The sequence below is a fragment of the Balaenoptera ricei genome, chromosome 14, assembly GCF_028023285.1.
Source record: "Balaenoptera ricei isolate mBalRic1 chromosome 14, mBalRic1.hap2, whole genome shotgun sequence".
Taxonomy (NCBI): Eukaryota; Metazoa; Chordata; class Mammalia; order Artiodactyla; family Balaenopteridae; genus Balaenoptera; species Balaenoptera ricei.
The window spans coordinates 16,355,869-16,370,421 of NC_082652.1; the positions used below are offsets into that span (position 1 = coordinate 16,355,869).

The following is a 14,553-nucleotide window of genomic DNA, read 5'->3' on the forward strand; positions in this document are numbered from 1 at the left end:
ACGTGTATGAGAGAGCTTTTGTAATGTGGAAAATGACACATTTAGCTTAGCTATGGCTAAGGTCTCATAGCTAGTAAGTGTTAGAGCTAGAAGTTGAGGCAGACTTGTCTTGTTCCAAAGCCTCTTCTCACATACACTTTTAAACCACTGAAATATAATGTCTAATTAAAAGAGAATTTTGAATTTCAGAGGTAGAATGTTCCTATGTAAGTAAAACTAGAAAGTAGAAGTCTTGATACTGTATTGTCAATTGCCTGCCAAAGTAATCTTAGACCACACATCTTCCTGTGATGTGGATTTCCCTAATGTTTCTTTCCTGAATGTTTGTTGAAATTTGAGTTCAGATGTGATTAAGTTAATAAAGTATAAGTTACATTGTGGAGAGAGGTAAGCAGAGATTCTCAGTACTACTGACCTTTTGGGCTAGATGGTTATTTGTGGTGGGTGGCTGTCCTGCATCTTAGGATATTTAGGAGACTTTACCCAATAGATGTAGCAGCAACCTTCCTCACCCAGTTGTGAGAACCAAAAATATCTTCAAATATTGCCAAATGTCTTCTGAGAGAGGCAGTCACTCCTGGTTGAAAACCACTGCTCTAGGGTGACCTCTGCCATAACAGTGGGTTAGAGCTTTATAAAGATGTGGGGTCTAGTTTGGCCTGGGATGTGACCTTTAATTTCTCTGGTTTCGTTTCTCATACCTTTCACATAACCAGAGCCTAAAGGACCTTAGTAATCAATAATTCAGTGGTTCCTACACATTCTGCTTTTTTGGTGTAGGGAAGATTCCAATTTTTCCAGCTTAAAAATGTCAGCCATGCTCCACCATTTTCCTTTATTTCTTCATCAAATAACATTTTTAACAGCATAAACACATGGAAGGCATAATCTGAAAAACACAAAAATTATTAAATTAATGATTATAGTAAATTGGAGAAATCCATGGGAAATCTTTGAGGGGACTAGCTGATTAGACAGTAACTCAGAGAGGCAACCTTAAGAGAGAAGAAAGTAGCCCAGGCCAGCCAGTGTTAAAGAAAAAAAACAAAAACAAAAACTCGAGGCAGATATACTTCGCTGCACTTGTGTGAAGTGCACTTCATTTCCTTGTGAAGGTCACTTTTGATATTCTTTGTAACTTGATTTCACTAGAAATATTAGGAAGCAGTGTTTTGGAAGAGTATAAATATGAGTTGCTTTAGGTGTTTTACCTTACCAGGTTAGACCTGGACCCAGAACATCCTTGGGGAAAGCCTTTCACACAATGCATTCCATCCCTGCACCTTACTTTGCTCTTGATTTAAATGAGACAGGTACAAATATATTTAAAGTTTTTGCTTTCATATTTAGGATCATGTCTTAAGCTTTTTCATCTTATTACCATGCACTATGCTGATTGTATTTTTATTTAATTTAAAACAATTTTTTAATTTTTAAAAAAATTTTTGGCTGCGCTGCACAGCATGTGGGATCTTAGTTCCCCAACCAGGGATCAAACCTGTGCCCCCTGCAGTGGAAGCACGAAGTCTTAACCACTGGACTGCCAGGGAAGTCCCTTTTTAAAAATTTTTTATTTTTTGTATTTTTCTTAAAGCGTGACCTGTATCATACATTTCTCTGTATTACCTTCGACCTAGTATCTTGTTAAACATAGAAGGGGTGAAATCTTTTTTAATTTCAATAATAGGTGCTCAGTTAAGTTTTGTTGTTTAATTTTTTGATTTTATCTCCTGTTACTAGAACTCATGATTTTCCAACCATGAGTGAAAGTATATAAACCTCTTTTTATCCTTTATTTCTGTGCCAAAGACCTTAGGTGTGTTTTAATGGCCAACAGTTCCCTATATATAAGGCTATTTATTGACTCAATGACCATAATTATGTTCTTGCTCACAAAAACTGCTTGGCCGCCTTTCTGCTCCAGAGTTTATTTTGTATTCAGTTTTAATTTTTTACCCATTAACAGTTATAAACTTGTGATAGGTCATAGGCCAGTAAAATCTATGAATATGCCACCTGGCTGGAACCTTAACAGGCTTCCTTGTAGCAAAGGATATATATTGTTAAAATAATAATATCTGATATTTAGTAAATACAGTTTAAAATATTATTTCACTTGTTTTTGTTTGTGTTAGCCAAAGCAGCTTGACCATTTACCCCTATCAGCAAGGTATTAGCATCTTAACTTTCCTCTCATTTGGAAGAAAAGTATGAGAAAAATTCCCTTTTGTACAGGTGAGGAGATTAGTTCTTATATTAGGTAGTATCTGATGATAACTTAGTAATTTTTTTGCAGGGGGTGCACATGCCAGGGACTGGGCCGGCCTGTGGACCCAGTGGTGGGGGCACCAGAATTTTTTAAATTTACTTTTTTACTGTGACATATACCAGCCATGGTTTAGAAGGCATAAAACTCATGTGTGCTATATAATGGATGGCTATAAACAAAACCTGGGACAAGAAATAGGAATCGCTCGTATCCCCAAACATTCCTACTGTGCTCCTTCCCAGTCACAAGCTCACCTCTAGCAGTAACCACTATCCAGATTTTTGCTTAATCATTTCTTGGCTTTTATGTACAGTTTTACCAGTAATGTATATATCCCTAAACAATTTAGTTTTGCATTTTTGAACTTGACATAAATGGGATAACACTGTATTTTTTGGTATGTATTGCTTTGTGATTTGCTTTTTTCCCTCAGTATCACTTCTGAGATTTGTCCATGGTGTTGTGTACAGCTCTGGTTCATTTCTTTTTCACTGATGCTTAGCATTCTATATTATGAACATACCACAATATATCTATCTGTTCTGCTATAAACAGTCTTGTACATGTCTTCTGATGCACACATGCAAAAGTTTATCTAGTGATTTTACCTAATAACAGAATATAGGATATTCATATCCCCTAGATAATGCCAGACTTTTTCCAAATAGTTGTGCCAGCAGTGTATGAAATGTCCTATTACTTCATGTTCCCATTAATATTTGATATTGTCAGACTTTAAAAATTTTTGCCATGGGTGTGTAATTTTCATCTCATTGTAGATTGATTGATTGATTGACTTTTGGTCTCCTTATAGCTTTAATTTTTTAATTTCCTTGATTACTAATGGGGTCAGGCATATTTTCACATTTTTACAGCCATTTGGATTTCTTTTCTTAAGTACCTGTTCAAATCTTTTGTCCATTTTTTTCTATTGTTTTTTCTTACTGCTTTGTAAGAGTTTTTGTTTGCTTTGTTTTTTTAAAATAAATTTTATTTATTTATTTATTTTTGACTGCGTTGGGTCTTCGTTGCTGCCCGTGGCCTTTCTCTAGTTGCGGTGAGCGGGGGCTACTCTTCACTGTGATGCACGTGCTTCTCATTGCAGTGGCTTCTCTTGTTGCGGAGCGTATGCTCTAGGTGTGCGGGCTTCAGTAATTGTGGCACGTGGGTTCAGTAGTTGTGGCTCATGGACTCTAGAGCACAGGCTCAGTAGTTGTGGCACACGGGCTTAGTTGCTCTGCGGCATGTGGGATCTTCCCGGAACAGGGCTCGAACCCATGTCCCCTGCGTTGACAGGCGGATTCTTAACCACTGGACCACCAGGGAAGTCCATGCTTTGTTTTTAATATTGTTTGGGTACTGGTCCTTTGTTAGTCATATGTGTTACAAATATCTTCTCCCACTTTGTGGCATGTCTTTTCACTTTCTTTACGGTGTCTTTTGACACAGACATTTTTCATTTGAATGTGGGCAAATTTTTCAACTATTTCTTTTTAGATCTTTTTGTGTTTTGCTTGGGAAAAACTTTCCCTAACCAGTAATTAAAGATATTATCCTATATTATCTTAAAAAAAAAACCTTTATAAATTTTGTCTTTCATATTTAGGTCTTTAAACTAGTTGGTACCGATTTTTGAGCGTGTGAGGCAGAAAGTAGGGGCCCAATTGAATTTTTATCCATATGGATATCCAGTTGTTCTAGTATCACATTTTGAAAAGACTGTTCTTTCTCCATTCATCTAAAAAGCCACCTCTATCATATATCAAAAGTTTAGGGCTTCCCTGGTGGTGCAGTGGTTGAGAATCTGCCTGCCAATGCAGGGGTAAACGGGTTCGAGCCCTGGTCTGGGAAGATCCCACATGCTGCGGAGCAACTGGGCCCGTGAGCCACAACTACTGAGCCTGCGCATCTGGAGCCTATGCTCCGCAACAAGAGAGGCCACGATAGTGAGAGGCCTGCGCACCGGCGCACCGCAATGAAGAATGGCCCCCGCTTGCCGCAACTAGAGAAAGCCCTCGCACAGAAACGAAGACCCAACACAGCCAAAAATAAATAAATTAAAAAAAAAAAAAGTTTATAGGGGCTTCCCTGGTGGTGCAGTGGTTAAGAATCCACCTGCCAATGCAGGGGACATGGGTTCGAGCCCTGGTCTGGGAAGATCCCACGTGCCATGGAGCAACTAAGCCTGTTCGCCACAACTACTAAGCCTGCGCTCTAGAGCTTGTGAGCCACAACTACTGAGCCCACGTGCCACAACCACTGAAGCCCACCTGCCTAGAGCCCATGCTCCGCAACAAGAAAAGCCACCACAATGAGAAGCATGCGCACTGCGATGAAGAGTAGCCCCTACTTGCTGCAACTAGAGAAAGCCCACGTGCAGCAATGAAGACCCAATGCAGCCAAAAATAAATAAATAAATAAATAAACTTATTTTTTTTAAAAACGTTTATATATATATTCTTAGGCTTGTTTTGGCCTCTCTATTCTGTTCCATTGGTCTATTTGTCCATCTCTGGGCTAGTACCACTGCATCTGCTTTATATTGTGTCCAGCTTTATATTGTTTTGGTATGTGTAGGACAAGTCCTCCTTCTCCTTTTTCTTTGAGTGTCATAGTTAACTTGATATTTTGTATTTCAATATCAGATTTAGAGCCAACTTTGTCAAATTCCACAAGAAGATATGTTGACACATAATTGAGATTGCATTTAATCTGTGTACCAATTTAAGGAGAACTGACATTTTCATAACCTTGGCTCTTACAGTCCATGAGCATGGTATATTTCTTCACCTTAGATCTTTGGTGTCTTTCAATAAACATATTATAATTTTCTCTACAGAAGGGCCAAAACTATTTTCAGGAAAGTGGGAGTGGGGGGGCCAAAAGAAGGATACTAGAAAATGAGAAAGACAGACTGAAGCAATGTAGATAGAAATTGAAAGACAACATATACAATTCATGCTGATATTTTTCTCCACCTTGACTTTCATTGATATGAAAACCTGTAAAATGAATAAGGTCTTAGGATCTAGTACATAACGTGATAATAATTGATACCACTATTGTACAATTGAAATTTGCTCAGAGAATAGAACGTACATGTTCTCACACACATATGCAAAAAGGTAAATATGTGAGGTGATGGATGTGCTCATTAACTTGAGGGAAATCCTTTCACAATGTATATGTACATCAAATCATCACATATACTTTACCTTGCAGCTTTATTTGTCAATTATACTTCAATAAAGAAAAAAAGAAAAATGCAAGTTAAACTCTGTGAAGATTAAAAAAAAGCCTGTTTTCATTTTCTTTGAGTTCTCAACCATATCCTAAAACACTCAGGTGATAATCTCATTACTTATTGTTAGAAGATGTTGGCTGTGCAGCTAGAGCACTTAAAATTTCCCATTTGTGGTATGTCTCCATCACAAAATTTCTCATCTTTTCTCTCTTTCCTTGAGGAAGAAGTTCCAATGCTAATACATCCATGAGTACTCTGGTTCCAGAACAGTTGGGATAGTTGTGATTACAGATTACTTCCTACCTGGAGTATTCCTTTATATTCCCCAGTCAACCAATAGCAGAGGCCCCAGAAAAATTATGCCCAGTTTTCTACTGGAAGGGTAAAACATAAAAGTAATTAATTGTTACATTCTCCTGTCTATATCATTTTTGAAATTATGAATTTTATTGCTTTACAGATAAGGCCACTCGTTTATCTGAGCTTCTCTGACCTCCTGCTGGGGATGTACTGGCTCATTGAGGCACTTCTCTATGGAACTTCAGCAGCCAATAAGGACATTGTCTGCTATAACTTGCAAGCAGTTGGACAGGTGAGTGCTACTAGATTGTGATAGTACCTTGTATGAAAGGCACACGCTGATTTAAATAAGAAGCGAAGATAATCCATCCTGGGAAGCAGGACCCTTTTGTTTATTGTTACACTTTGAAACAATAGCTTTTATTGTTTTTCCCCATTAAAAAACTACTTATTTATTACAGAAAATTTGGGAAATTCAGAGAAGCAGAAAGATAATTAAAATCACCCAGATATAATCATTCTTTAATATTTTATGTATATTATATATTTCCAATCTTCTCTGTAGGTATATGCATTTTAGAACAAATAAAACAACACATTAATACCTTTTGTAATCTGCTTTTATTATTCAAAATAGTGTGACCATATTTCCATGTAATGGAATATATTTCTACATCTTTTGAGATTATTGCATGTTTTTTATTACATTAATAAACATTAACTTTTGGAAATACTACATATGATTATATATGAGTTATATGTCTTTCATAGATTTTATCAATGGATTAACCCACATAGTACCATCAGTATATAATGTTTCTGAGACTTGGGATGTGAAAAAAGTAGAGGTTAATATGCAGTCTGTACTCACTGCTGGATGCTTCCTCTGGGATTTGTTACTAGAGGGGAAATTTGTTTCAATTTAGTAGGAAAATACTAATATGTAATTAGTGGTATGAAATCCATGTACTAATAATATGTTACCTATCTTATATAAATTTATTTTTTTTTAAACACGTGTGTGGGTTTTTAAAAATTATTTATTTATTTATTTTGGCATTGGGTCTTCATTGCTGCGTGCAGGATTTCTTTAGCTGTGTCGAGTGGGGGCTACTCTTCGTTGTGGTGTGCAGGCTTCTCATTGCTATGGCTTCTCTTGTTGCGGAGACAGGCTCTAGGTGCATGGGCTTCAGTAGTTGTGGTATGCAGGCTCAGTAGTTGTGGCACACGGGCTTAGTTGCTCCGTGGCATGTGGGATCTTCCCGGACCAGGGCTCGAACCCGTGTCCCCTGCATTGGCAGGCAGATTCTTAACCACTGTGCCACCAGGGAAGTCCCTCATATAAATTTAAATATCTTAGAGACATACTTTACTCAATCCTGATAATAACCTCATAAATTAAATAGAGTTAAGGCTGTGTTGTTTTCTCAGATAATAATAAAAAACAATATTGTATCTGAATAATAATATTATAGTCTTGGAAGTAAAAAAAAAAAATCTGCATTGGAATCTTGGACCTGATTAACTTGGTAACCTTACGCAAGTACTTAATCTTTCTGAACTTCAGTCTCCTAAATCTGTAAAATAGTCATTAATAATATTTACCTTGTGCTTACCACAGATGTGAGTAATGTTACTTTATTTTTTTGAACTTTATTGAGCTATATATTCAATAAACTACATGTATTTAAAGTGTACATTTTTTATGTATGTATGAAATCATCACCACAATCAAGATAATAAACATTCCTATTTCTATCACCCCCCCTCCCCAAATTATTTCAAGTATTTTTTCCTTTACTTCATAGACTGGATGCATTGTAATAGTTGTTTTTAAAAATATTGGTTGGATGTTTCCAATATCTGGCTCATTTCTAAATTGGTCTTCTCCCATGAGAATGAGTGACATCTTTCTGTCCTTTGTATATAGAATGCAATTTTTGTCTCATCATCTTTAGGCAGTGGTTCAAATCTTAGTCTAATTCTCTAAGCCTTGGCTATGCTGGTTTGGGACTGTCATGTGCATGCATGGTGCAGGGATTAGGCTGGGACTTGTATGGAATCACACACAGAATTAGGGCATCTTCTTTTCTGGCTCTGTCATTTCTGGGATTCCCCCCACACTTTCCTGCCTGAAGAAAGCCCTTCTCTAGTTTCTATAGGCTAAAAGATGGGATTTTATTAGCGTTTTAGGTGCCTACATTGAGCAACATCTCGATTGGGGTACACACTTGAGGCAAAACTGTGAGAGAAAAAGAGAAAAAGTTTGGGAAACTTATTTCTTGCAGTTCACTTCTCCACATTTGACTCCCTTCTGTAATCCACTTGCTTTTTTTTTACTTTTCAGAGTCCTCAAGTAGTTGATTTTTATATTTTTTCCAGAGTTTTTGTTTGTAATCAGTGGGAGGGATGGGCTGTAGAGTGCTTAAACACAGTAGCTTATTTATTTAGTTAGTCAGTTAATTTTAGTTTTTAAAATTGTGGTAAAATACGTGTAACATAAAATTTACCATTTTAACCACTAAAAATTTTAAAGTTGTGGTAAAAATACATAACATAAAATTTAATGTCTTAGCCATGTTTAAGTGTACAGTTCAGCAGCATACATTCACATTGTGCAACTATTCACTGTTCACCTTCAGAAATTTTTATTATCCCAAACTGAAAAACTCTGTATCCTTTAAACAATACCTCTCCATTTCTCCTACTTTCCAGCCTCTGGTAACCACCATTCTACTTTCTGTCTCTATGAATTTGACTACTCTAGGTACCTCATATCAGTAAAATAATACAGTATTTGACCTTTTGTGTCTAGCTTGTTTCACTGAGCTTAATGTCTTCAAGGTTCATCCATGTTGTAGCATGTGTCAGAATTTTTTTTTTTAATTAAGGTGTTGATTTATAATATTATATTAGTTTCAGGTGTAAAACATAGTGATTCAATTTTTAATAGATTACACTGTTTAAAATTATTATAAAATATTCTATATTTTATAATATTCTCTGTGCTTTATAATATATCCTTGTATCTTATTTATTTTATACATAGTAGCTTGTACCTCCTAATCCTCTACCTGTTTCTTGCCCCTCCCCCATCCTTCTTCCCACTGGCAGCCACTTGTTTATTAGGTATATCTGTGAATCAGTTTCTGTTTTGTTATATTTATTTGTTTTATTTTTTAGATATCCACATATAGGTAATAACATACAGTATTTGTCTTTCTCTGACTCATTTCACTAAGCATAATACTCTCCTGTTCCATCCATGTTGTTGCAAATGGCAAAATTTCATTCTTTTTTATGGCTGAGTAATTCCATTGTATATATGTACCACATATTTTGTATCCATTCATCTGTTGATGGACAATTAGGTTTCTACCATATCTTGGCTATTTTAAATAATGCTGCTATGAAGATTGGGGTGCCTATCTTTTCAAATTAGTGTTTTCTTTTTCTTGGATATATACTCAGGAGTGAAATTGCTGGATCATATGGTAGTTGTATTTTTAGTTTTTTGAGGAAGCTCCATACTGGTTTCCAGAATGACTGAGTCAGCTTACATTCCCAAGAACAGTGTACTAGGGTTCCCTTTTCTCCACATCCATAACAACATTTGTTATTTTGTGGTCATTTTGGTGACAGCCATTCTGACAGGTGTGAGGCAGTATCTCATTGTGGTTTTTATTTGCATTATCCTGATAATTAGCAGTGTTGAACATTTTTTTGTGTACCTGTTGGCCATCTGTATGTCTTCTTTGGAAAAATGTCTATTCAGGTCTTCTGCCCATTTTTAAATTTGGTTGTTTGGTTTTTTGATATTGAGTTGTTTGAGCTGTTTATATATTTTGGATATTAACTCCTTATCAGACATATCATTTGCAAATATTTTCTCCTATTCCATACGTTGTCTTTTCATTTTGTCAGTGGTTTTCTTTGTTATGCAAAAGCTTTCAAGTTTAATTAGGTCTCATTTGTTAATTTTGCCTTTGTTTCCTTTGCATGAGGAGACTGATCCCCAAAAATGTTGCTACGTCAGAGAGCGTTCTGTGTATGTTTTCTTCTAAGAGTTTTATGGTCTCCTGTCTTACACTTAGGTCTTTGATCCATTTTGAGTTTATTTTTGTATACGGTGTGATGAGATGTTCTAATATCATTCTTTTACACATAGCTGTCCAGTTTTCCCAGCACCACTTATTGAAGTGTCTTTTCCCATTGTATATTTTTGCCTCTTTTGACAGATTAATTGACCATAAATGTGTGGGTTAATTTCTGGGCTCACTGTTCTGTTCCATTGATCTATGTGCTTGTTTTTGTGCCAGTACCATACTGTTTTGATGACTGTAGCTTTGTAGTATAGTCTGAAGTCAGGGAATGTGATACCTCCAGCTTTGTTATTTTTTCTCAAGTTTGCTTCAGCTATTCGGGTTCATGTGTGGTTCCATATAAATTTTAGGATTATTCGTTCTCATTCTGTGAAAAATGTCATGAATATTTTGATAGGGATTGCATTGAATCTGTAGATTGCTTTGGATACTATGGACATTTTAACAATATTAATTCTTCCAATCCATGAACATGGTGTGTCTTTCCACTTCTTTGTATCATCTAAAATTTCCTTCATCAACGTTTTGTAGTTTTAAGAATATAGGTTTTTCACCTTCTTTTTTAAGTTTATTTCTAGGTATTTTATTCTTTTTGATGCTATTTTAAATGGAATTGGTTTTTTTTTTTTTGCTTTCTCTTTCTGATAGTTCTTTATTAGTGTATAGAAAACAACAGATTTCTGTATATCAATCTTGTGTCCTGCAACTTTACTGAATTCATTGATGAGTTCTAACAGTTTTTTGGTGGAGAGTTTAGGGTTTTGTATATGTAGTATCATGTCATCTGCAAATAGTGACAGTTTTACTTCTTCCCTTCTAATTTGGAAGCCTTTTATTTCTTTTTCTTGTCTGATTGTTGTGGCTAGGACTTCTAATACTATGTTGAATAAAAGTGGTGAGAGTGGGCATCCTACTCTTGTTCTTGATCTTCAAGGACATGCTTTCAGCTTTTCACTGTTGAGTATAACGTTAGCTATGGGCTTGCCATATATGGACTTCATATATTGAGGTACGTTCTCTCTATACCCAATTTGTGGAGAGTTTTTATCATAAATAGATGTTGAATTTTGTCAGAAGCTTTTTCTGCATCTATTGAGATCATCATATGATTTTTATTCTTCTATTTGTTAGTGTGGTGTACCACATTGACTGATTTGTGGATTTTAAACCATTCTTGCATTCAGGAATAAATTCCACTTGATCATGGTATATGATCCTTTTTCTGTATTGTTGAATTTGGTTTGCTAATATTTTGTTTAGGATTTTTGCATCTATATTCATCAGAGATATTAGCCCATAATTTTCCTTTTTTTGTAGTTTGTGTAGTTTTGGTATCAGGGTAATGGTGGCCTCATAGAATGAATTTGGGAGTGTTCCCTTCAATTTTTTGCAACAGTTTGAAAGTGATAGGTATTATGTCTTCTTTATGTATTTGGTAGAATTCCCTTGTGAATCCATTTGTTCCTGGACTTACTTTTGCTGGGAGTTTTTGGATTACTGATTCAATTTCACTACTATTGATCAATCTATTTAGGTAATCCGTTTCTTCTTGATTCAGTCTTGGAAGATTGTATGTTTCTAGGAATTTACCCATTTCTTCTCAATTGTCCAATGTGTTGGCATATAACTGTTTGTAGTATTCTTTTATTATTTTTTTTAGGTTTCTGTGATATGAGTTGTAATTTCTCCTCTTTCATTTCTTATTTTGCTTATTTGGGTCCTCTCTCTCTCTTCATTAATGAGCCTGGTTATAGGCCTATTGGTTTTGTTTATCCTTTCAAAAAAACAGCTCTTGGTTGCATTGATGTTTTCTATTTTTTCTTTTTGCTCTCTCATTTATGATATCCTCTTTGATCTTTATTATTTCCTTCCTTCTGCAGACTTTGGGTTTCGTTTGTTCTTATTTTTCTAATGCCATTAGATGGTAGTTTAGGTTATTTATTTGAGATTTTTCTTCTTTCTTGAGGTAGGCCCGTATCAATATAAATTTCCCTCTTAGAACTACTTTTTTGCCTTTTGTAGATTTTGGAATTTGTATTTTTATTTTCATTTGTCTTGAGGTATTTTCTTTCTTCCTTGATTTCTTCATTGACCCAATTGTTTTTTAGTAGCATGTTCTTCAGTCTCCATGTGTTTGTGTTTTTCCCATTTGTATTCCTATAATTGATTTCTAGTTCTGTATCATTCTGTTCAGAAAAACTGCTTGATATAATTTCTTTTTTCTTTTTAATATTTATTTATTTATTTTGGCTGTGTCGGGTCTTAGTTCTGGCATGTGGGATCTTCGTAGCAGCATGTGGAATCTTTCATTGCAGCACACAGGCTCTTCATTGAGGTGCCTGGGCTTCTCTAGTTGTGGCACGTGGGCTTCTCTCACTAGTTGTGGTGCATGGGCTCCAGAGCACACAGGCTCAGTAGTTGTGGCATGTGGGCTTAGTTGCCCCATGGCATGTTCAATCTTAGTTCCCCAACCAGGGATCAAACCTACATCCCCTGCATTGGAAGGCGGATTCTTAACCACTGGACCACCAGGGAAGTCCTAATTTCTGTACTCTTAAATTTGTTGAGACTTGTTTTGTGGCCTAGCATGTGATCTATCCTGGAGAACGTTCCTTGTGCACTGAGATGCCTGAGAGCCACACAGTGAGGTTATGGGTAGAGAGAAAGCATGGACTTTGGGCTCTACTTTTGCTAGTGTTTGAGGTTAGAGTGTCTAGGGTTTTGAGGGTTTACTCTTTACTGGCTAATTTACAGCCTAAGAGTAGGAATTAGGGTAAGGGAAGGGAGAAGTGGATCACTCAGTTGTCAGTTAATCTAGGTTACTCAGGACTTTCTGAAAGAGAGACCTTTGTGAGTGGGGATAGCTTAAATCTTTATCTGGTTGTTTTTCTAGTAGCTGTGTCTTACAGCTGGCAATATGTTTGAGATAGATGTCTTTTTTTTTCCTGTTATAAACCTGTTTATTATAGTTTTCTTAAACATTTTACTACATGCATTACAGAATGGGTATTGCTTCTAATCATTGTAATAACATTGTGCTGAACTCAGTAAGTAAGCTCTGTTAGAAGCATCTTTATTACAAGTCTTCTTAACCACTTCACTAAATGCATTAATGGAATGTATATCCTTTACATTTCACTGCATGAACACTGTGCTGAATGCAGCTTTCAAGTAGCTCTGTTAGTAACATCTTTTTTTTTTTTAAAGTTTTATTGATTGATTGATTGATTGCTATGTTGGGTCTTCGTTTCTGTGCTAGGGCTTTCTCTAGTTGCGGCAAGCGGGGGCCACTCTTCATCACAGTGCGCGGGCCTCTCACTATTGTGGCCTCTCTTGTTGCGGAGCACAGGCTCCAGACGCGCAGACTCAGTAGTTGTGGCTCACGGGTCTAGTTGCTCTGCGGCATGTGGGATCTTCCCAGACCAGGGCGCGAACCCGTGTCCCCTGCATTAGCAGGCAGATTCTCAACCACTGCGCCACCAGGGAAGCCCTGTTAGTAACATCTTTATTACAAGTGACACTGAATGGATATCACTTCCATTTACTAAAATAACACTGTACTGAATGCAGCTTACAAGTAGCTTTGTTTGAAACATATTTATTACAAGTCTTTTGTAATGAATGCCTTCCTTGGCAATCAAAAAGCTTAATGTCAGATACTTACACAATAATAATGTGATTTATTTCCAGAAAACATACTTTGTATGCTTTTGAAATTATTAAGACTTATTTTATGACCCAGAATATGATCCATCTTGACAAGTGTTCTGTATGCAATTGAAAAAAAATGTGTTCTAAATGCTGATCATGTCAAATTGGTTGACAGTGTTGTTCAAGTCTACTAAATTCTTGCCAATTTTCTGTCTACTTATTGTATTCATTAGTAAGTGAGAGATATTGATATCTCTGACAATAATTGTGGATTTTTCTATTTCTCCTTATAGTTCTATTAGTTTTTACTTCATGTATTTTGAAATTCTATTATAAGGGGCATAAAAATTTAGCATTTTTATGTCCTCTTCATTAAGTGAACCAGTTACTATTATGAAATGACCTGGTTTATCCTTGGTAATATTCTTTGCTCTAAAATCTATTTTTCCTGATATTTATATAGCCATTTCAACTTTCTTTTGATTATTATTGGCATGCTTTATCTTTGTACTTCCTTTTATTTTAACTTAATTGTGTATTTATATTTAAAGTACATTTCTTGATACTTCCCTAGCGGTCCAGTGGTTAAGACTCTGTGCTTCCACTGCAGGGGGCATGGCTCGATCCCTGGTCAGGAAACTAAGATCCCACATACTGCATAGCCAAAAAAAGAAATAATAATAATAATAATAAAACAAGAGCTTAATAGTTTCTTTTAAAAAAAAATGAAGTGCATTTCTTGTAGGTAGCATATATTTACGTCTTACTGTCTTATCCAGTCTGACAATGCTGTCTTTTTTTTTTGGCTGCGCCACGCAGCTTGCAGCATCTTAGTTCCCTGACCAGAAATTGAACCTGGCCCTGGAATTGAAAGCGTGGAGTCCTATCCACTGGACTGCCAGGGAATTCTCAATGCTGTCTTTTAATTGTGGTGTTTAGACCAGTTACATTTAATTTGATTGTATTGTGGCATTTGAATCTGTCAT

The 14,553-nt window shown here is 36.0% G+C and overlaps 1 protein-coding gene across 9 annotated transcripts in view; it reads left to right on the top strand.

Moving 5' to 3' along the window:
- TMEM116 (transmembrane protein 116) overlaps nucleotides 1-14,553 on the top strand; it is a 188,575-nt gene that overhangs the window by 16,677 nt on the left and 157,345 nt on the right. For all 9 annotated transcript variants that reach the window (XR_009497317.1, XM_059895000.1, XM_059895002.1 and 6 more), the window contains exon 4: nucleotides 5,974-6,105. Coding sequence is in view for 8 of the 9 variants with exons in the window: in XM_059895000.1 (XP_059750983.1) it covers nucleotides 5,974-6,105 (132 nt within the window). In the remaining variant the exon portion in view is untranslated. The remainder of the gene's footprint in view (nucleotides 1-5,973; nucleotides 6,106-14,553) is intronic.